This window comes from Syngnathoides biaculeatus, chromosome 1 (assembly GCF_019802595.1).
Source record: "Syngnathoides biaculeatus isolate LvHL_M chromosome 1, ASM1980259v1, whole genome shotgun sequence".
Lineage (NCBI taxonomy): Eukaryota > Metazoa > Chordata > Actinopteri > Syngnathiformes > Syngnathidae > Syngnathoides > Syngnathoides biaculeatus.
Genome location: NC_084640.1, coordinates 13,981,415 through 14,001,621, shown reverse-complemented (window position 1 = coordinate 14,001,621; position 20,207 = coordinate 13,981,415). Strand labels below are relative to the sequence as shown.

The 20,207-nt window shown below is 47.2% G+C and overlaps 3 protein-coding genes and 1 long non-coding RNA gene across 8 annotated transcripts; all 4 read right to left on the bottom strand.

The window, feature by feature from the left end:
- Window positions 1–16: 16 nt before the first annotated feature.
- LOC133500669 (uncharacterized) lies at window positions 17–1,668 on the bottom strand. Its single transcript, XR_009795012.1, has 3 exons — window positions 1,493–1,668; window positions 573–690; window positions 17–167 (listed from the first exon to the last, which is right to left on the bottom strand). It is a non-coding gene; the product is annotated as an uncharacterized LOC133500669 (long non-coding RNA).
- A 553-nt stretch (window positions 1,669–2,221) lies between these two features.
- On the bottom strand, window positions 2,222–9,423 carry anp32e (acidic (leucine-rich) nuclear phosphoprotein 32 family, member E). Of its 2 annotated transcripts, none has more exons than XM_061819582.1 (7): window positions 9,194–9,423; window positions 6,263–6,412; window positions 6,054–6,176; window positions 5,795–5,957; window positions 5,616–5,710; window positions 3,956–4,010; window positions 2,222–3,880 (listed from the first exon to the last, which is right to left on the bottom strand). In XM_061819582.1, exons 1-7 carry the CDS (start codon window positions 9,245–9,247, stop codon window positions 3,792–3,794), a joined length of 729 nt encoding a protein of 242 aa, XP_061675566.1. In that variant the 5' UTR covers window positions 9,248–9,423; the 3' UTR covers window positions 2,222–3,791. The 2 variants fall into 2 exon arrangements, with proteins under 2 accessions (XP_061675566.1, XP_061675561.1); XM_061819577.1 differs by having other exon boundaries at window positions 5,577–5,710; window positions 9,194–9,421.
- Window positions 9,424–9,906: 483 nt separating this feature from the next.
- Window positions 9,907–16,888, bottom strand: gabpb2a (GA binding protein transcription factor subunit beta 2a). Of its 4 annotated transcripts, XM_061819566.1 has the most exons (9): window positions 15,862–16,415; window positions 14,583–14,690; window positions 14,330–14,497; window positions 13,820–14,014; window positions 13,690–13,722; window positions 13,569–13,614; window positions 12,519–12,695; window positions 12,246–12,364; window positions 9,907–11,194 (listed from the first exon to the last, which is right to left on the bottom strand). In XM_061819566.1, exons 2-9 carry the CDS (start codon window positions 14,688–14,690, stop codon window positions 10,874–10,876), a joined length of 1,167 nt encoding a protein of 388 aa, XP_061675550.1. In that variant the 5' UTR covers window positions 15,862–16,415; the 3' UTR covers window positions 9,907–10,873. The 4 variants fall into 4 exon arrangements, with proteins under 4 accessions (XP_061675550.1, XP_061675542.1, XP_061675525.1 ...); XM_061819558.1 differs by lacking the exon at window positions 15,862–16,415 and adding an exon at window positions 16,427–16,888 and having other exon boundaries at window positions 13,569–13,722; XM_061819541.1 differs by having other exon boundaries at window positions 13,569–13,722; window positions 15,862–16,414.
- Window positions 16,889–17,344: 456 nt separating this feature from the next.
- Window positions 17,345–19,802, bottom strand: mllt11 (MLLT11 transcription factor 7 cofactor). The gene is made up of 3 exons (XM_061819506.1): window positions 19,645–19,802; window positions 18,223–18,379; window positions 17,345–17,742 (listed from the first exon to the last, which is right to left on the bottom strand). The coding sequence occupies exons 2-3, from the start codon at window positions 18,370–18,372 to the stop codon at window positions 17,653–17,655; spliced, it is 240 nt and encodes a 79-aa protein (XP_061675490.1). The 5' UTR covers window positions 18,373–18,379; window positions 19,645–19,802; the 3' UTR covers window positions 17,345–17,652.
- Window positions 19,803–20,207: the final 405 nt, after the last annotated feature.

The following is a 20,207-nucleotide window of genomic DNA, read 5'->3' as shown; positions in this document are numbered from 1 at the left end:
AATTCCCAATGACATGTTTTTAGATTTTTTTTTTTAAATTTATATAATTTGGCACGTTAATGTCACCGAAAAGCACAAACAGTACAATTTGTGTACCCGCCTGACTATTATAGGATGTCAGGAAACGCCAGCCACGCTTGTCTTGCACTCGCACGACCTTTGACAGGCTGTGGAAAGAAAAAAAAAAAAAAATGGAAAAAAATCTGCATTATGCACACGCGCGCACACTTCTGTTTGTTGTATTTGAAAATCCTTTACTTCCTGTTGGGAGCGCACGCAAAATAAACGTCATCCAACCCAACGAGGTGGCGTTGTTAAACGCGCGGGCGGCGACCCGAAAGGACGCTTTCATCCGACGGCGGCCATGTTTGCCCTCGTAAGACACGCACAGGTCAGTGAGCCGCGATAAAGAGCGGGGGACCAGATGTAGGCCAGACGGGCCACGTCGCTCCATTACACCGCCGCCGCACCGCGCCTGCGTCATTACGCATTCATGTATGCACATTTTTTTATGACTAAGGCGCAGCAGTGCGTGCGCGCCGCCGCCGTAAAGGGGAATTCGGTGTCATCACCTTCACGTGACCGTCGACGACGTCGTCCTCTCCCGGTCAAACCCAGCAGGCGTCGAAGATCTTGCGATCGATGTCCATCGCGCCGCCGTCCGCGCCAATCGCGGCTGGCGTCGACCATCTGGAGAAAAAGGGACAAAAGTTCAGGTCGGGTTCCTTGTCCGAGCACGGAAAATATGTACCGTAATGTAATTCCCGGCCTACAGAGCGCACCTGGTTATAAGCCTCGCCCAGTACATTTGTAAAGGAAATACCATTTGGTAGATACATACGCCGCAGCCGTGTAAAAGCCGACATTACAGGTAATTTTAACATTTTAATCCACATAAGCAAGTCAGATTCAGAATTTAAAGCACAAATAATAGCAACAATTTGTGGCCGATGGTATTTTTTTTTAGAACATACCTCGCAGGCACCGCGTTGGTGACCCCTGTCATAAATGATAACATTTGAGATATTGTGAGCAATATTCTGTGCGCAAACAACAATAGTTCAAGAACCCATTGGACAAAACCAGCTCACAAATTTCATCTGTAAATATGATTTTCACGGTTTTGCATTCATAACGGCCCTTTGAGGGGAAAATGGAACTACAATGTGGCCCACGACCAAAATGAGTTCGACACCCTTGTTTTAATATTTCTGTTACATTTATTTGGGGTTTCAAAGCCAATTTTATGGGTTTTAATCCCCCCCCCCCATCACGAGCCGGTTTTAGGTTTTCAATTCGGGTTTCAAGCCTTGATTCGGGATTTAAATCCATCTTTTTTTCCAGTGTTAGCGTGCTAACGACCTCATTTAGTGACATAAAACAGACAAGTTTGAATTATTTACGGTTGTGTGTCATCCTCATCAGCCGTATTTATTATTTACGCAGACGCGCAAACACACTCAGCCAGGAACAAGATGGAAGTAACACGAACCTTCTCACGTGTGGGTCGTTTCATTCTGACTCAAAGCCCCCCCCCCCTTCCCACTTTCCCTCTTTCCCTCTTTTCATCCTTTTCTCCCCCCGTTTTTCTTTCCGCTCGTTAGCCGGCTAGCAACAGAGCTAAAAATATTTCCTGTTTAGCAGGGGTGGTGACGTCATCACACAGCTGCCAGTCGGCGGTGACGTCACCACCCCGAGCGAGTGAGTTCGAAAACTCACGCAGGAACCAAAAAAAAAAAGCCTTTTAAGTCGGACTAAATATTTTAATAGCTATGTACACGCGCGCGCGGGCTTTCGTAAACATTCACACGCACAATCGTGATGATTATGAATCAAACTAGGGCAGAAGCGAATTCTGTTTTTTTTTTTTAAGGATGACGTCATTTCACAGGTGTAATGAATAATAAATCACCTCAAATCTGTCCAACGTGTACGCCATTTGCTGGAGATAAATTTCACAACACTTGAATTATTACACAGTGTACAGTACAGGTGCTACTGTACAATTATATTTTATATAACAAATATAGAGTACGCTGTATAAAGAATGTTAGCAAGAGAGGATAGAAAATAAGCTCACTGGCGCCCCCAAGTGGAGATTCCCCATGCTAACTGCTAATATTAGCATTGACCGAACAGAGTCAAGCCACGTCAAAATTCAACTACATGACTTTTATTTCCATTTTCTATCAGACCTGAAGAGCATAAAAACTTATGTACACACATTTCATGGTTTTTTTAATAAATGTTTAAAGCAGCGCACGCACACACACGCACAAACACGCACATTTATTTTTGTCAGTGACAAAAGGAAAAACAAAAACAAAACAAAAAATAGCTGCTGAGCTTCTGTTAAGCTTCCGCCCAACAAATTAAATCAAATCACCAAATAAAAAAAAAGAAAAAAAGCAACTTTATCTTTGTAGAAATCTAGAAATATTGCTTTTTTTAAGTCAATTTTTTCTTTTAAAAAGGTTTTTCCCTTATCCCACAAAGCTTCGCTGCGACTTAACTTTATTGGAATATTTCACATCACTTGACCGGAGAGGGAAGAGGAAGAAAAAAATCTAAATAAAAAGTCACTGAGCGTGTAAAAAGCTACAATAAAACAAAAACACACACAGGGGGGGGGGCAATCAGAAGAAGAGGCGGAGCATCCGTTGGCGTGCATATTTTTAAAAAGGTGGGCAGGATGGTCATGTGATCACAGGGGGGGGGGGCTAAAATGGAGATAGAAGATCCTGATCCACAACCACAAAAAGGTATCCTGAAGGGAGGCGCTCGTAATGACGCCAACTTTGGTTTGTGTTGGGTGGGGGCAAAGAGGGGTGGGGAAGGAAAGTCCTCAAAGATCAGATGACTTTTTGTGCTCAAAAAGTCTTCAAAAACAAAAAAAGTCCAAGTTGGTGATGCCATAACGGAAAATCGCTGAGGAGTCCCGACGAGTTCGATGAAGAAAAAAAAAAAAAGATCCCAAGGCCAACGTGGCCGCCATCTTGCGTGGGGCAGTCACGGAGCTCAGCCGCGTTTCGAAGAGGAAGTGGCTTGGAAAATGACGGCGGCGGCTTGCAAAGTTGCGACGTTTCCATGGGAACCAGCGGGAATTCACACAAGCGGAGTTTACATTTCCGGTTCGGCATTCGCAAACTCACCCATTCAGCAATTGATGGGTTTCCAATCCGCCATCTTGTGTGTCGTAGAGGTCGTTAACTTATCTGATTGGTCGCAGAAAAGGGGAATCCTGGGACTTTGGTGAACCTATCCACTGTTTACGGATTGTTTATTGCTGGAAAATTCACCATTTTTTTTTTTTTGTGTGTCTTACCCCCCCAAAAAATAAAATCCTGCAATGAATGAAAAATAAATCAAATCGTTGAATTTGCGAAATGCGGTGACCCGCTGCACCTCGCACGTACAATTCATGATTCAACTTATGAACTTATCTCAGCTGAGCTTTTGTTTATCCCTGCAAGCAAATAATTTTTTTTTTAATTACGGGCGACCTTTTAAATACGCTGCCATTTAAATATAAATACATTTTAAAAAAACAGCAATAAAACCACTGTTCGGCATTTTTGCACCGACGTCTGCTTTGAACTAAAAAAATGTGATATTTGCCTCGAATATGACACCGACATGATTCCCATGGAAATTCTTCTTCCCTTTGCAACCCGATTTAAAGTAGTGGGGGGGAGGGGCGAGGGCGGAGCCGGAGGGGACGACGCCTAGCATAGGACGGGACACGCACGCTCGCACGCGCACCCACACACGCACGCCCGCACGCCGCGCGGCTAGTCGTCGTCGTCGTCGTCTTCGTCGTCCTCGCCGTCGTCCTCCGCGTCTCTCTTCCTCTTTTGTCCCTGAGCGTCCGCTCGCTCGCCTGCGGCAAGACGGGCGACATGATTGATTGAGCGATTGGTCGGCGGCGGTGGGGCGACTGGTGCCCGCAACTCACCATCCTCCTCCTCCTCCTCGCCGTAATCGTCATCCTCGTCGTCGTCGTCGTCCTCCTGAGCGCAGGCGGGAAAAAGTTAGCGCGCGTACGTACAATTTAGTACACACACAAACGCACAATATTGAGGATTCTACATCAGCGTGACCGTGACGACCACCGGAGCTCATTTCAGTTACCTTCAATGTGGATACTTTCACGATTACTACTTTTATGATGAAAACATAACCAGTCAATACTTTGGGCATTACTTTTCTCTTCCCGATCGGTCATGTTTATATTTTATTTTTTATTATTTTTTTTTTACTAGGGACGTTCAACACCCCACATTTACTCGAGTACTAACGATACCCATTACAGATACCTCTCGTACTTTCCATACATAAATTTTCAACCAGCGTAGTGACGTACTGTAATTTCCGGCCAATCAGCCGGGACCATTTTTTTTTTTTTTAAACACTTTCAATGCTGCGGTTTATGCATTAGTGCAGCTATTGTGCATTTTTTTTTAACGGCCACAAGGGGGCACTCCAGCGGAAATGGTAAGTGAGAGACTGGTGGAATGTTTGTGCACAGGAAGTGACTTTTAGCGGTCCGGCCCTGTTAGCGTGCCATTCGTGCGTGACCGACGCATCTCAGTGATTTTTACTGTTTTTTTTTTTGTTGTTTTTTTTTTAAAACCAGCCCTGTTAGCACGACGCTAGCGTTAACGCAGCGGGGATAGTGTTAAAACTCTCTGTGTACCGCCTTTCTTTGTAAATATCTCGTGTTTCAATGTAGGCACTTGCGGCGTATGTACGTACCAAATAGTATTTCCTTTAAAAATGTATCGGGTGAGGCTTATAACCAGGTGCGCTCTGTAGGCCGGCAATTACGATCAAAGAGCTTCCTTTTTGACACGTGTGGTGATACGGCGACGTGTCAAACTAGCCCAATGTAGGGCCGACAAAATACTTTTTACAATCGATACTTTGATGATGTAAACTTTGACAGTACACCACTTTGATTATAAACACTATCACGAGCAGTCCTTCAACACTTGACTGGTCGATATTTTCTGGAACTTTACTTTTCATACTTTTCGATCAATCTTTTGAAGATCGATACTTGTTTAACAGACATAGTCGAGCTCAGGGGTCGAAGGTCAGAGGCGGCAGAGAAGACCTCCCTTTAATGACCAATCGGGTTTGAGCTGGAGGCCAGAAGAGCCCCATTGGTTCTGTGGCCTCAGGGAGGCGGGTCTTACTCCAATTGATTGGCAGCATGTGAGCCAATGAGGAGCCTGCGCATCAAATGGAGGCTTAACTTAAAAATGTACTCGCTCCCTACTCCCTAATATGATTTATTTATTTTTTTAAATTACCTAGATAGTCCCACAAAAAATATGGTTGTAGTGATTACAGAGTGGACAATGACAAATGATTCCGAACGCAATCATTCATCATCCCCGACTCATCACAACAGGATTTTTTTTTTTTTTTTAATTTTTTTAAGCGGCTAGGGAGCAATTTGGAAATCCGGCCCGAGGGTCCCGTTCTCTGCCGCCTGAGCACAGGTGCATGCTGGGAGGAGTGGGGGGGGGGGCGCCCGAGGCCGGCGGGCCCCGAAGGCCGGCGCTGCCCACCTGATGCGTGGCCCTCTTCCCGCGAACGCTCAGCCCCACCTCTCCTCCCTCCGAGCCGTCCTCGTCGTCGTCGTCTTCGTCGTCCTCGTCGTCGTAGTCGCCCGTCGGGCCCGCGCCGTCGTCGCCGTCCTCGTCTGCGGCCCCGACAAAACGGGGAGCGGGGGGGTTGTCACGATCGTCGCGGTCTCACTTGGACGCAAACCGTCGCCTTTCCTCACCTTCCTCGTCCACCTCCGAGTCGGGCGCCTCGTTTTCCTCCTGGTCGAAGCCGTCCAGGTAGGTGACCTGCGGCAGGAGCTCGAACACGCTGTCCCGGTAATCCTTTAGCGACGTGATCTCGCAGTTCAGCAGGTCGAGACTCTGAAGTTTCTTCAGGTTTTGCTGTAACCGTTAGCACACGGGGACCATTAGCTCAGCCCCTCAGTCAACATGATAATAAATCATTGAGAAATGATTCCACGGAGCGTCATGACCGACCAGCGCCTCCACGTTGCTCAGCTCCTTAATCTTGTTGCTGCTCAGGTTGAGGTAGATCAGGTTGGGGCATTTTTCCGACAAGGTCTCGAAAGAACCCGACAGGTTGTTTTCGCTCAGCTCCAGCTGCGAAGGGGAACGTCGAGAAGCACGCGGGTAAAGGATTTCTGCGTACACCCCGGCACGTTTGGACGATTGTGTGCTTGCGTCACCTTGCGGAGTTTGGGCAGCGAGGGCAGCTTGGCCAGCGAATGCAGACCCACGTTGACCATCCTGAGGACCTCCAGCTCCACAAACTTGTCCGAGAGACCTTCCACTTCCCCGCTCAAAGAGGGGCTGTTGTCCACCACCATCTCAGCCACCTGACACACAAACACCGTGTACTTCATTGGCATATATTTGTTCCCTTTTTTTTTTTTTTTTAACAATATATGTGCAGGATTGCACGGTGGATCAGTTGGTAAAAGCAATGGCTCCACAGTTCTATACGGGCCCGGCCGGGTTCGATCCCGACCCACCTGTGTGGAGTTTGCATGTTCTCCCCGTGCCGGCGTGGGTTTTCTCCTCCCACATCCCAAAAACACGCGACATTAATTGGGGACACTCAATTGGCCCGAGGTGTGTTTTGTGAGCGCAACTGTTTTGACTCGATGTGCCCTGCGATTGGCTGGCGACCAGTTCACGGAGTACCCCGCCTCCTGCCCGTTGACAGCTGGAATAGGTCCAACACTCCCCGTTGACCCTCGTGAAGATGAGCGGCAAAGAAAATGGATGGATGGATTAATTGGACACTCTAAATTGCCCCAAGGTGTGATTTGTGAGCACGCCTGTTTGTCTCGATGTGCCCTGCGATTGGCTGGCGACCAGTTCAGGGTGTACCCCGCCTCCTGCTCGTTGACAGCTGGGAAAGGCTCCGGCGCTCCCCGCGACCCTCGTGAGGATGAGCGACAAAGAAAAGGGATGGATGGATTAATTGGACACTCTGAATTGCTCCTCGGTGCGACGGTGAGTGCAGCTGTTTGTCTCCATGTGCCCTGCGATCGGCTGGCGACCTGTTCAGGGTGTGCCCCACCTCCTGCCCGTTGACAGCTGGGATAGGCCCTGGCGCTCCCTGCGACCCTCGTGAGGATAAGCGGATGGATGGATGGATATACGTGCATGCTTCAATTCAATTTATTGTGCTTCTGCTTCTGGGCGTCCCCACCTTCGCCACCAGGGGGCAGCACAACAGGCGTTCAGACCGCAAAAGTGAAGTCACCACTCAAGGGTGCATTAGCTGCAATATTTTCATTTTATTGATTTTTTTTCTGCAAGGATTTAAAGCTTGCAATAATCAAGATAGCCCTAAATGCGCATATATAAGGGGTAACTATTTTGGGCCTCTGTCAGAGTGAGATTTGTTGAAGTATTTGTTGTGTATACGTGTGTGTGTGTGTGTGTGCATAGATATATACATACATATCAAAACAGGCATATATTTATTCACATACACATGCACAGTTTGCATGATAACAAATCCATGCTTGCCAAAATGTTTTTTTTTTCCCCTGATCATTCTGGTTTTTCCCCCTCCCCTCATGTTGAGAGTCCTCGACAGGTCTTACTTCCACCCCCCCCCCAACATCAACGGCATCCCCCCAAATCAACTACTCCACCGGGTACCAATATAAAATATCGATGCGCACTTTCGAGGCCATAAACAATCTTGCTGACCTGCTTCATGTCGCCTCGTGTCCCCTCTGCCCCCCCCCCTTTAAAACGCACTACCATTTCCACATTTATTAATCTTTCAAATTCTGTCATTATTGTATTGGTTGATTCATTTGTAGTGTTTGTAAAGTGACCTTGACTGCACTATGACTCCTATAAAACTAAAATTAATTATATATATATATGAACATACTATTTTTTCCCTATATTTACTTGTCATTTATAGTTTATTAATCATTATAAAGCTGTACGGGGTCAATTTTTCTTCATTCTACTTGATTTCCTTCGTCGTTACTTTGTGCGCGTGCACAAGGGTACACATAAACGGCGACCATTATCGACGTGCGCGCGCACGTGCCGACGGCTTCCCCCAATCGGGAAAAGACGCCACCGTCCTTTTGTGTGCGTGCGTGCACGCGCCAAGGCCAGTTTGGGGGGCGGGGGGGGGCTTATATAACCGCGCCGCGCGCACGCGCACCCTAACAAAATGTCTGCCCCATAAAAGAGGACGACGCCACGAGGAGGTCGCAGAGTCGGACCGAGTCGAGGCCGCTCGCGACTCGAACCTCCGACGGTGGCAAACGCTCGGCGACGCGACGGGGGAGAGGCCGGGCGGCGAGCTTGACGCGCTGGCGGGCACTTTTAGTCGGTCGGAAGTGGAGCGCGTTAATCCGCCATAGACGAGTAACTTTCCTCCATTTTGAGTCGCGAGCGTCACGTTGAGGGGGGGGGGCACAAGTATCAGTATCGTGCTCGTTACTCGGTCAAGTCAAATGCGGTCACGTTTGTCGTTGTCTCCAATAAAACATTTTTAGGGGGTTACTCGAGCGGCGTCACTCGCCCAAGCTTTCAAAATGTCGCGGGGGACTGGCCTCGCTCGGCCACGCGCGTCCCTAAAGGTCACCAATGTGCTCCGCGCTCGACTTTGGAAGCTCCCGACAACCGCGCATACAAAATGGTCGCGTCCGACTTTAAAATGTCGTCGTGGGTTGCCTGACGGAAGACGGCAGATGTTGACCCCGCGAGGTTTTTTTTTTTTTTTTTTTTTTTGTTCTAATTCCATTTTGTTTACTTTTAATCGAGGCAACAACAAAAAGATGGTGATTAAAAAGTTGTTGGTTGAAGAAGCATTTAGTCGCGATTGGGGATAAAGACGAAGAGACGCTTGATGGAGGAGGAGGAGGGGCGGGCGGACGCAGCGAGGGAAGCGAGCCGCCGACGCCTCCACGTCAAGCGGGCTTTGGGCTTCGCTGGTCGCCGGTGCGAGCTCACCACGCGAGGGCGAGTGTGTGAAAGCGAAGTCGGCGGGCGGAGTGCGGCCGCTTCGAGGCGGACTCCCCGACGCGGAGTGGCCGACTCGCTCGGTCCGCTTCCCCCCCACCGCCCACCCCACCTCGCTCGCTCATCATCCCGAGCGGCGGCCGGCCACTCACCTCCGCCGGGTCTCGATTCCGCAGCTCCACCGTGATCCTCTTCTTCATGTCCATCGCGAAATATTTTTACTCTGCGGCGACGAGGGGGTGCAAATCGGGCGCTTAAAGTGGGAAGAACGTTCGCGGGACAAGAGCGTGGCTTGCTCGTCGCTGCTGGCCACAGTTTGCTCACTGATCCTCCATGATACCTCGCGTCCTGCCCCCTCCGCGCCGGTCCCGCCTACCGTTTCACCCGGTTGGCTGCGCGCCTCGGCCCGGACGCTCATTGGACGGGAGACGCGTCAATCCACCGTGAGCTAGGTTAATCCGAAGAGCGGGGAGGCCTGCTCCCAAACGAACCAACTGGCTGCGTAGCCCGACTGTTGTTTGCCCAACAAATAATCATTTTTAATCAAATTTTTTAAGGAAAATCCGAGCCATCCTGATGGAAAAATGACTTTATATTCGAGACCACGCGGATGAAGGCTGAAAAACGGCAATAAATTCGATAGAAAACACCACGAATTGGACGTAGGCGGGACTAAAATGGCGCTCGTTTGAACCCTCTCTCTGATTGGATGAACAAGCCGTCAATCCAACAAGATCCACGATTACGTGTAAATAGTTCACTATATTGTCACATTATTGATACAATAAAACGACTTCAATTACTGCTCTGTGCTTACTGACGATACCTTTTTTGGTGACTGGTACATTATTCAGTAAGAAGACAATGAAGTAAACAAGTTGTTTATATTCATCAGATTAGCATTTGCTGTCATCAAACATGGTGAAGCGTTCAGGTACAGTTAAAAAAATACAACTTTTTATGTACATAGAAAAAGGTTGCAGTTTAGAAAAAAAAATAATGTCACACTCAATTCACATAACATGAGGAAAATAGTCTTGGAAGGACTAAATATGAAATTTGCAGCACATTTCACACACACACACACACACACACACACACACACACACACACACACAAAGGCTTCAACTCCAGGGAACCAAAATGTTGAAAATGTAAAATGTATTAAGGACAACATAAAAAAAAAAAAATCCTCACCAGCAGTCGACCAGTCCAGATCGACCGCGTTCAATAACTGCAACATCGTCTGAGATGGTTGTCAATATTTGCACAATAACGAGAATAATTTTCATTTAATCGTCAGAAAGTGGCGTGCGGGATTTGGGAAACGTCACCCACGGTCGGTTTGGCAAAGTAGTGTGGCACGGTATTGTCGTCATCAATTATTATTATTATGAAGAAAAATGTCATTAAAAAGTAGAAACGCGTCGCTTTGTTTTCGGTGTTTACGGCTACTAACGTGTAATAACCAGAGTTTGAAATGTTAACGCGCCTGAATGGAGAAAACTGAGGTTTGCACGTGACGCATTTGAACGAATTGTTGTGATATTCACTTATTAATAATAGCAAACACGCATTATGTCAATCAGAGTGTGGTACTTGTATGCCCGAAACCTTCCCAAGAATGGAGTAAGTGACAAAAAAAAAAAAAAAAAAAAAAAAGAGGAAGTTAACAGCAACACAAAAGGAAGCAGGAAGAGGAAACCTAGCGCCACCAACGACCTCATGTGGTTTAACGCGACGCCGTTTCGGACGAAAAACCGCAGGAAAGACGGCGGGCGCCGCGTCAGTCCCGTGTTCGGACATCTTCCCGAGGTCTCTTTGGGGTTGGGTTACGAGCCGGCGCCCGCGGGCTCTCCCCCCGTCTCCAGCAGCGTGACGCGGCCCCCGTCGCCCTCCATGATGATGCCGCCCTCCTGCAGCACGACCATTTCGCCCTCGTCCTCCACCACGCCGACCGCCGCGACCGCCTCGTCCTCCTCGCCGCCCACCACCTCCTCGGGGCTGACGTTGGCGCCGGTGCCCGCCTGGCTCTGGGCCATGGCCTCCAGTTTGATGCGGTACTCCTCGGCCTCCTGCTCCTTGCGCATCAGCTGCTGCCGGTACTCCTGGGCCTTCCTTTTGGCCTCCTGCAGCTGCCTCTGCAGCAGCTCCTGCGCGCCACAAGCGGCAACGACAAATTTCATCAAATATGCAAGGGCCAAAGGGAAAAATATGACATTAACACTATATGCAGAATCTTGGCGTCAAAAGAACTATGTTGAGGTAGGTCGAGGAGCTTCATTTAGACATAAGTAGTGCTTTGTGGCCATTTTGTGGCATCTTGGGAGTCAAGTGACTTGCATTAAGACAGCATTGTGTTTTGCCACCATTTTGTCGCATCTTGGAGTCAAGGAACTATGTTGACGTTGACTGAGGAGTTTCGTTTAGACAACAAATAGTGTTTTACCCACCTTCTTGTGGCATTTTGGTGTCAAGGAACTATGCAGAAGAGAGTTAAGGATTTTACAGTCTTTGGAGTCATATTTTTGGTGCAGAAATACTTTTGTTTTTTTTTTTTGGCAAGCCATTCGCCTTTGGGGACAAATTTGGAACTAGGGAGCCCACTAATTCCCCACAGCTCATGAATGCGACTCGCCTATGATGCATAAAGTAAGTCAATGTAGCAAAGTACACCGGCGTGCTTCGTTTGGATAAAATGTGAAACCTTAAAACATCCATCCATCCATTTCCTTTGCCGCTTATCCTTACGAGGGTCGCGGGGAGTGCCGGACCCTGTCCCGACTGTCAACGGGCAGGAGGCGGGGTTACACCCTGAACTGGTCGCCAGCCAATCGCAGGGCACATGCAGACAAACAGCCGCAAACTCCACACAGGCGGGCATCGAACCCGGGTCCTCAGAACTGTGAGGTCAACGCTTTACCAGCTGAGCCACCGTGCCGCCCCGCCTTAAAACATTTTCCTGCTATTTTTTGCATGTATTTACAATAACTTTGTACCGTAGCGGGCATTTTATGGCCAAGATAAAAACCGAGAAAACAATTTTGTATTGTAGAGTCTCGGACCATATAAGTCAAAATTTATACAATTGATAATCACTGACATAGGTTAGGGAATCGATCGCGTTTATTGACAAAAGTGTATTTTTTATTTTCGTTTTCACGTGTAAACTTAGGGAGGTCATAACAATAAGTGTCCACCTACCGTCTCTCCTGCGTCGTTGTGATTATTGGCCACCTCCAACTTTCTCTTCCTGGAGGGCGGCGCCTGCGACTCCTCGGCCACCACCTCCTCGGTCACGGTGTTGGCGGGCACCGCCAGCACTGCGCACCACAGACGGGCTCGGGTCAGACAACGCGCAAGTTCCGAAGAACTCTTGACTATTAACATTCAAGCCTCGCGTTACTGCGGCAAAAACGAGTCCGCCGGACTCCCCGCTAAGTTTCGAGCCGCGCCAAGCTAGCGTGCGTGCCGTACTTTGCTGTCCGTGCTGCATGGTGACAAAGAACGGCTGCGACATCCCCCCGGTGGTCTGCAGGTTGCCGTGTTGGTCCGTTACTATGGTGATGACCCGCTGACCTCCCTCGTTCACAACGGCCGTGTGCTGGATATTGCTGTCCAGAGCGTTGGCGGCCATCGCTTCCTCAGTTTCTCCTGAAAGACAAAAAAAAAAAAAAAAAAAAAATACAAACCATCATTATTCATTGCATTTGTGTATTATACAATTTATCTATCCATCTATTTTCTTAGCCGCTTATCCTCACGAAGGTCCCGGGGAGTACTGGAGCCTATCCCAGCTGTCAAACGGGCGGGAGGCGGGGCACACCCTGAACTGGTCGCCAGCCAATCGCAGGGCACATCGAGACAAACAACCAATCACACGCACAATCACACCTGGGGGCAATTTAGTGTCCAATTAATGTTGCATGTTTTTGGGACGTGGGAGGAAACCGGAGCGCCTGGAGAAAACCCACACCGGCACGGGGAGAACGTGCAAACGCCGCGCAGGCGGGTCCGGGATCAAACCCGGGTCCTCAGAACTGTGAGGCCATCGCTTTACCAGCTGATCCACCATGCCGTCCCCAAAAATAAATATATTTCTTAAATGATTTAATGATATCCATGTATTTCTACTATGCAGTTTTATTATCAGGAAAAGCTTTAAAAAAAAAAACTTGTTTTAGGCTTGGAACGCATTAATTGATTTTCCATTCATTGCAATGGGGAAAAGTTTTCAACCGGCCTCCAGCAACGGATTGCGTTCGAGAACCGAGGCACCACTCTATTCGGTTATCACGACTTGGTTGTTTTAAATATGATTACACGTTTAGTTCTGGGATACATTTCAACCTACACCGGCGGTAAAGACCCAGAAGCCTCCTTTTTGACGACGCCAATCCGCTGCTTGTTACGCAGCGAGTCGAGCCCACTGGCACCGCCTAGCGGGCTTCGCCAACGCTTGCTTGCGGGTTCGGCATCTCCAGGCACCGCTGTACTGAATTCTGAAGCGTGTGTGTGGATAAGTACCCATGCTGGCCTTGTTGAGCAAGTCCGCCAGGTTGACAACCCCTCCCTGAATGGACGGAATGCCCTGGATGATGAACTGCGGCTGGTTGCTGCTGTTGCTGGACTCCACGTTCATGCTCACCTGGTTCATATTCACTTGGTTCTGCATGCCCTCCTAAATATACAAATACACAAATATACACAAAACGGGGGTACTCGCAGGACTTTGTCACGCGGTGAGTCCAAAATTGACCCGGGGGTGCCTGGCCGACCTGCAGCAACAGCATGAGTTCCGTGTTCTGGATGTCGACGGCGATGTCCAGGGGCGTCTTGTCGAACTTGCTGAGCGCGTGCACGTCGGCGCCGTGCTTGATGAGCGTCTCCACCACGCCGTGGTGGCCGTGCTGCGCCGCCCAGTGCAGCGCCGTCATCTTCAGCATGTCTTTGGCGTTGATGTCGGCGCCGCTCTGGAGGCGAGACAAGTGGCAAGAGGAGTGCGAGTGAGCCTGCTCGACTCACAATCATATTCATTTTGGCGTAGAACGGCTAAAATTTGCGTCGCACGCGTTACAGCGAACCCCACGCGAGTTCGAGGCAATCCTGTTCATAACGTCTCAACTTCTCGCCGAGCTCATCAGTGCGGCACTACTATTAGTCGTTCTAAGCAGAGGATCGAGACTACAGTATAGATCGAGGATCTGCTTTTATTTTGTTGGTTTTTTGCCCCCAATATTGGCAACAAGGCACCCGCGAAGCTCCGAGCGGAGAACGCGACCGCTCACCCTGACGAGCAGCTCCACGATGATGGTGTGCCCCTCGGCGGCGGCCATGTGCAGAGGCGTCCGGTCCACTTTGGTGCGCGCGTCGCGGCTGACGCCCGCCCGCAGCAGGACGTCGGCGGTGGAGTAGTGGCCGTGCTGGGCGGCCAGGTGGAGGGGGGACGTCCCCAGCTGCGTGAGGGGAAGGGGGGAGGGGCTCGTGAGGTCAACGGCGGTGCACGTGGAAAAACTCGACCGCCCGGGGGCGGCGACTCACCCAGTCGGTGGTGAACGGAGCGCCGTTGGCCATCAGGTTCCTAACCTCGTCGTCCAGACCTTTGCGCGCCGCCTCCAGCAGACGCTTGCCCAAGTCCACCAATGACATCTGACGCGCACGACCAAAAACAAAACTGATATTGACGTGGATCTATGTTTGTAAAGATGTTTGCAAATGTCTTATTATAATTGAGAGCAACAAAAATTCTCCTTTCGTGAAAAACAGAAATCATGGGATATTTACTTCTGTTCTCTACTATTGTTGATTTGGACAATTTTACAATTAACAAATAGACATTTAAAAAAAAAAAAGCTTTTGATCAATTTGGTTATCAATTACCAGTCATTTTAATAAATACTGAACGTGAAAAAAAAAATCCAGATAAATGAATACTGTCCAGTATTTCCTTACCTTTTATACGTCAATATTTGGAGGTGTTCCAAAAATATTTAACATGTTTAAAAACTGTTGTCACCGTTTTAAATATGCGGGAACTTTTGAATGTTTTAATGCAGTCACTCGTTCGCACAATTTCACCATTTGGAACGTTCTTATTAAACGAACAGCGCCATCTGGTGGGATTCGGCCGCTATGTAATTTTGAATCAAAGTGTGGGGAAAGTTTCATAAAAACACACACATATATATATATATATATAGAGAGAGAGAGAGAGTAGAACAAACATCAACAAGCTATGCTGTCACACGGCCACAAAGAAAAATTAGGTAACCTGACCAAAGATATCAGAGGGAGAGGCAGAAAGGGAAAAGTAACTTTGAAGTGAAAAAGTTAGCAACGAAGCTAATCGGGTGGCGGCGTGTCCGATAACGGAAGCCGCCGCTCCACCATGTTGAGCATCGACGAAAGACGAAGCTTATTCTGGCCCGGCCGAGGAGCCATTTTACGCGCTCGGTGGACCGAAAAGAGTCCACCGCCATGTGCCACGTCTCCCCCTCCGTACTCGTTATTTCCAAATAACCATTTTTCCGTTTATATAACTCTACACGGGCCCCGTACGACGGACAGGAAACCGTTTGATATAAAGTTGTTGGTTTTCCGGGGGAAGTCAGACAGAAATTTCCTATTTTACCTCGCCAGAAAAAAAACTACTTCCACATCCGGTTAACTAGCTTTTCTTCGAGCGTGGAGCTTCCGAGCGCTTTGGGGACGTTTTCTGGCGAGGCTTTCAAAACGACGTCATCTAGGGAGACGATACTGGCTAAATACGAAGAGAAATGTATTTTTTTTATCCTTCGGGAGAGAAAATGAAGCCACCTACCGCGTTCAGGTTTGTTGGCAGCCACAGGGCGGCCGTTGTCTGCTAACGTTAGCAAGCTAGCGAGCTAAAGGCAACAATCCGCTGCGCGTGCGGGGGGTTTTGTGCGCGATCAATTCTTCGTGCCGAGTACTGCGTGATCAACGACGTGCATTGATTAATCGTTACTTCTCAAAATGTTGAGCTTTAGACGCCACCGCCGCATGCTTGACTCCGCCAAATTGTTTACTGGCCAAAGTAAGAAAGACGGCTGGGACATGTCCGGATGTTATGAGCGTAACATCCAAAATAAGAGCTAGAATTGGATTCGAATTCTAACGTTACGGCGTCAAACTATGCCCAAACCACATGCACCTTACACGTTTCAAATACCCAACTTACAGTAGTTTTTAGTCATCAGTTACTATATATGAACGATGCGTGAGTAATGTGCGCGCTCCACGTCCAATTATATTTTGAAACTCCTGGCAAGGAAGTATGGATGCCAACTTTGTTTAACTTGAATGGACTCGCTAGCTTTTAGCCGTAGCATCCATACTGTTAGCAAGTGACTTTAGACATGACTTACCTCCTTTGTACTTAAGTCCCTTTATGGTCTGTTAAGTGACTCAACCCTAACTTAGTGACACGTGGTAGTCAGTAGTTCCCTAAAATGTGTTTTTCATATTTTTTGGGTGTAGCAATATGGCGTACAAGTTTACCGCTCGATGGGCGGGGTTCCGTTTGTATAAAGGCTGACTGCAGATCAGTTTTGCTTGTACAATCACTGGGATGGGACACAGTGGCCTTTCCTTACGCTGAACTTAGACCAGCGTCTTGTTACTGCCCTTCAGAGAAACGATGGAAGCTAAAGTGGCTGTCTCCCGCCTAAAAAAAAAATGAAATTAAAGCCAGATGTTTAAATTTTAAGGCCAAAACATGGTGTTTAAATCATACTCGACAAGTCATGATCTCAGTGGGAACTCTTCCTGTTATTACATTAACTCCATCTTATATTGTTTTAGTTGCAAACGGCCAAAAAGCAGTAATGTACAATTATTTAATAATTCTGTAACGTTATTATCATGTCTGGATTGTGCTCTTACTTCACATGTCTGAAAATGAATAAAAAGTTTGATTCAGATGTGCCTTTGTGTGTCCCTGTTTGCACTCCAACTGCGTAAACTACAACTCCCAGCATGCTTTGGGATACAAACTGTTGAAAGGATCAATATTAAAAAGTATACGGTGGCATGAGATATGAGTGACCACACTTAACCTGTTCGTGGTGTTTCCCCATTAACGAGTAGCATGTACCATCTCTGTGGCAATGTTATAACCCTTTTAGCAATTGGTTATTGGAACACAAAGAGTGAAGCAACACATGGAGATGGATAATTTTCACAAATGTACAAAGCTGATTCTAATATTACTGTACCTTATAGTAGTCAGTACCCATGTAATGTACATTTTTTTATGTTTGAAGGAGTCCATATTGAATGAAACATGAGGGTATGAATTAATTTAATAAAGACATTTGCAAATAAAAGTTTTAGTTTCCATACATTCAGAAGGCAAATGTGTTTTTGTAAAAAGTAAAGAACTTATCAGCAGCATGAAATAAATACACAAGCATGGCCTAAAATATATCAATATGGCAACTTAGGTTTTCATTTAAAAACATAAAGGCAAAAAAACGAGCTAGGCCTTTCAACCTCAAAGCGGAAGTTGCTGTTTTTGAAAGCGACGTTTAAGTGACATCACACCATCTTCTAAGCATGCTTGACGTGGGGGTCGGAGGTCAGAGAGCGGGGCTCAGAGCAGCAGGTTGAGGTCGGCCAGCAGCGCGTCAACGTCGCCGATGGGGTCCCTCCAGTAGTTGAAGGACGAGAACTCGCTCAGCTCCTGCACGTGACGCGTCATCGTGAACACGCGTGACCTTCGACCTCTGACGTATTCATGACCACTTTAGCGTGTCATGAGAGCTCATCGGGGATGTTATGAGCAATTACCCAGCTTCTTTAAAATGTATTAAAAAATTGTTTACTTCCAATAATGTATATTTGCTACTTTTTGAATGCTAGCTATAAATGACACCAGGAAAAATATTTAAATTCTATTCCGCTACATGGCAACAGTTTTTTTTTTAATAGGGCCTGAAAGTTTTTTCCTATTTATTTGTAATTTTTTTGGGTGTTTCCAATATTTGTCATAAAAATTATTCAGATAACGGATCAATTGTGGAAACTATGTACAAAATACATTTTTTTTCCCGATCCCTGAACACATATGACAACAAAGATATAGATTTATTAAAGTTTAAGATTTAAGATTGTTCTCTCATGTCTTAATATGTGAAACGCCGCTCTCAGGCGCTATACTCACTTGTTCATCACATCCGGTCAGCTTGTCTTTGGCTGGGTACCGAGGACCGTCGAGGAGTCCGAGATCCTCGAGCTCGGACGGATCCAGCGCCGGGATGGGCTGCCTCCAGAACAGGAACGAGTCGTACTGGCTGCTTGATTTCTCCATCATGATTGAGCTGGAACACAGACGAGCGCTCTCGAGTACCGAAATTACTTCCATCCAGCCGTTTTCTTTGCCGCTTATCCTCATGAGCGTCGCCGGAGCCTATCCCAGCTGTCACCCTCGCCACCATTTTGTCGCATCTTGGTGTCAAGGAACTATGTAGGAGTGAGTTAAGGATTTGACAGTCTTTGGGGTCAGATACATGCTATTTTTGGTGCAGTGATACTTTTTTTTTTTTTTTGCCAAGCCATTCGCCTTCGGGGACAGATTTGGAACTAGGAAGCACACTAATTCCCCACCGCTCATGAAAGCGACTCACCCATGATGAGTACGTAGCAAAGTATACACCGGCATGCTCTGTTTGGCAAAAATGTGAAAAATTAAAACATCCATCCAAGCATTTTCTTTGCCGCTTATCCTCATGAGGATCACAGGGAATGCCGGAGCCTATCCCAGCTACCAACGGGCAGGAGGCGGGGTAACACCCTGAACTGGTCGCCAGCCAATCGCAGGGCCCATGGAGACAAACAGCTGAACTTACAATCACACCAATGGGCAATTTAGAGTCCAATTAATGTTGCATGTTTTTTGGGTGCGGGGAGAACACGCAAACTCCACACATGCGGCGCCGGAATCGAACACGGGTCCTCGGAACTGTGAGGCTTTACCAGCTGATCCACCGTCCCACCCCCAAAATTACATGATTGGAAAATGTACTTCTTTTTTTGGGTTGGAAATCCATTTTACAACGGGGAGGTTTTTTTTTTTTTTTTTTTGGGGGGGGGGGTGATAGCCCCGCACCCACCCCTCAATCAATGTGCCGCCCTGTCCACGCATTTAGGCACTCAACCTCACAACCTCTTTCTTGTACGTGATCCTACCCGGCAGCACTGCTTTGATTCGTACGTGATTATTCGTTCTTATGTAATAGTAAAAAAAAAAAAAAAGAAAAAATAGAAGATAAAATAAAAACATGTGGCGACTTCTCTCCGGTTGTCGCCGTTTGCGTCTGCTGTCGGTTGTGAAGGCGTTGGCCGGGATGCACAATTGAAGGCCATTTTCTCCACGAGGACAACAAACAGCGCAGAATGTCTTCCATTAAATGCCAACATGCTCAATTTGTTGAATATCCATATGTCCAATATTTTCTTTCTTTTTTGCCCGTCATAACGTTTCATCTGGATGCAATTGTATAAAACGAGGACGATTTGTCGCCGGAAGAAGCTTAAATAATGCATTTCTGAGTAAAAAAAAAAAAAAAAGAAATCTGTAAATCACCTGGTTCCGCGGTTCGATCGTTTTGTGTTCCCGTGTTACTTTCCTTAAGATGAAGCGATGACGATGAGGATGCTGCAGTGGTCGGCAGGTTGAAGACGAGTTTGCTGTGCGGCTGCGTCAAACTCGCTTGGACTTAGACGACGACTTCTGGTTTAAAAAATAAAATAAAAAAAGGAAACAGCCAGGGTCCAAGTGGAGTGGCAACACTTTGATGCTTTGCTTAATATAAATATAAAATATAATATTATGTTTAACTATTCATGTAGTTATAGTGAAATTATAATATGTATTTTTTTATGTATGCTGGTTTTTATTGTTGTCTTTATTCTATTTCCGGTATGGTTCTAAAGCGGTAAAGGGGTGGATCCTGCGCATGCGCACACATGCTGCGTGGCCTTTTAGGCTATCATTTTTGTTTGTAATTTTTTTTATCTAACAAGATATCAAAGAGAACAACTTTATAATTGTCTTGTAACAAGTAGAATGCAAATAAAATTGAAAAATACGTGACATTAAAAACAATGAGCGCAGCAAAGGGATAGATCCTGCGCATGCGCACACAC

What these genes read in the sequence shown, in the direction of transcription:
- gabpb2a (XM_061819558.1), bottom strand. Translation starts at nt 14,690, where the DNA reads ATGTCATTGGTGGACTTGGGCAAGCGTCTGCTGGAGGCGGCGCGCAAA. An exon ending in GCTCAACAAGGCCAGCATGG is followed by an intron (nt 12,696 to 13,568) that starts GTACTTATCCAC and finishes TTTGTCTTTCAG; the next exon opens with GAGAAACTGAGGAAGCGATG. An exon ending in CATGCAGCACGGACAGCAAA is followed by an intron (nt 12,365 to 12,518) that starts GTACGGCACGCA and finishes TGTGGTGCGCAG; the next exon opens with TGCTGGCGGTGCCCGCCAAC.
- anp32e (XM_061819577.1), bottom strand. Translation starts at nt 9,247, where the DNA reads ATGGACATGAAGAAGAGGATCACGGTGGAGCTGCGGAATCGAGACCCG. An exon ending in TGAGCAACGTGGAGGCGCTG is followed by an intron (nt 5,958 to 6,053) that starts GTCGGTCATGAC and finishes TAACGGTTACAG; the next exon opens with CAAAACCTGAAGAAACTTCA. An exon ending in CGAGGAGGAGGAGGAGGATG is followed by an intron (nt 3,881 to 3,955) that starts GTGAGTTGCGGG and finishes GTCTTGCCGCAG; the next exon opens with GCGAGCGAGCGGACGCTCAG.
- mllt11 (XM_061819506.1), bottom strand. Translation starts at nt 18,372, where the DNA reads ATGATGGAGAAATCAAGCAGCCAGTACGACTCGTTCCTGTTCTGGAGG. An exon ending in TGACCGGATGTGATGAACAA is followed by an intron (nt 17,743 to 18,222) that starts GTGAGTATAGCG and finishes CGTCACGTGCAG; the next exon opens with GAGCTGAGCGAGTTCTCGTC.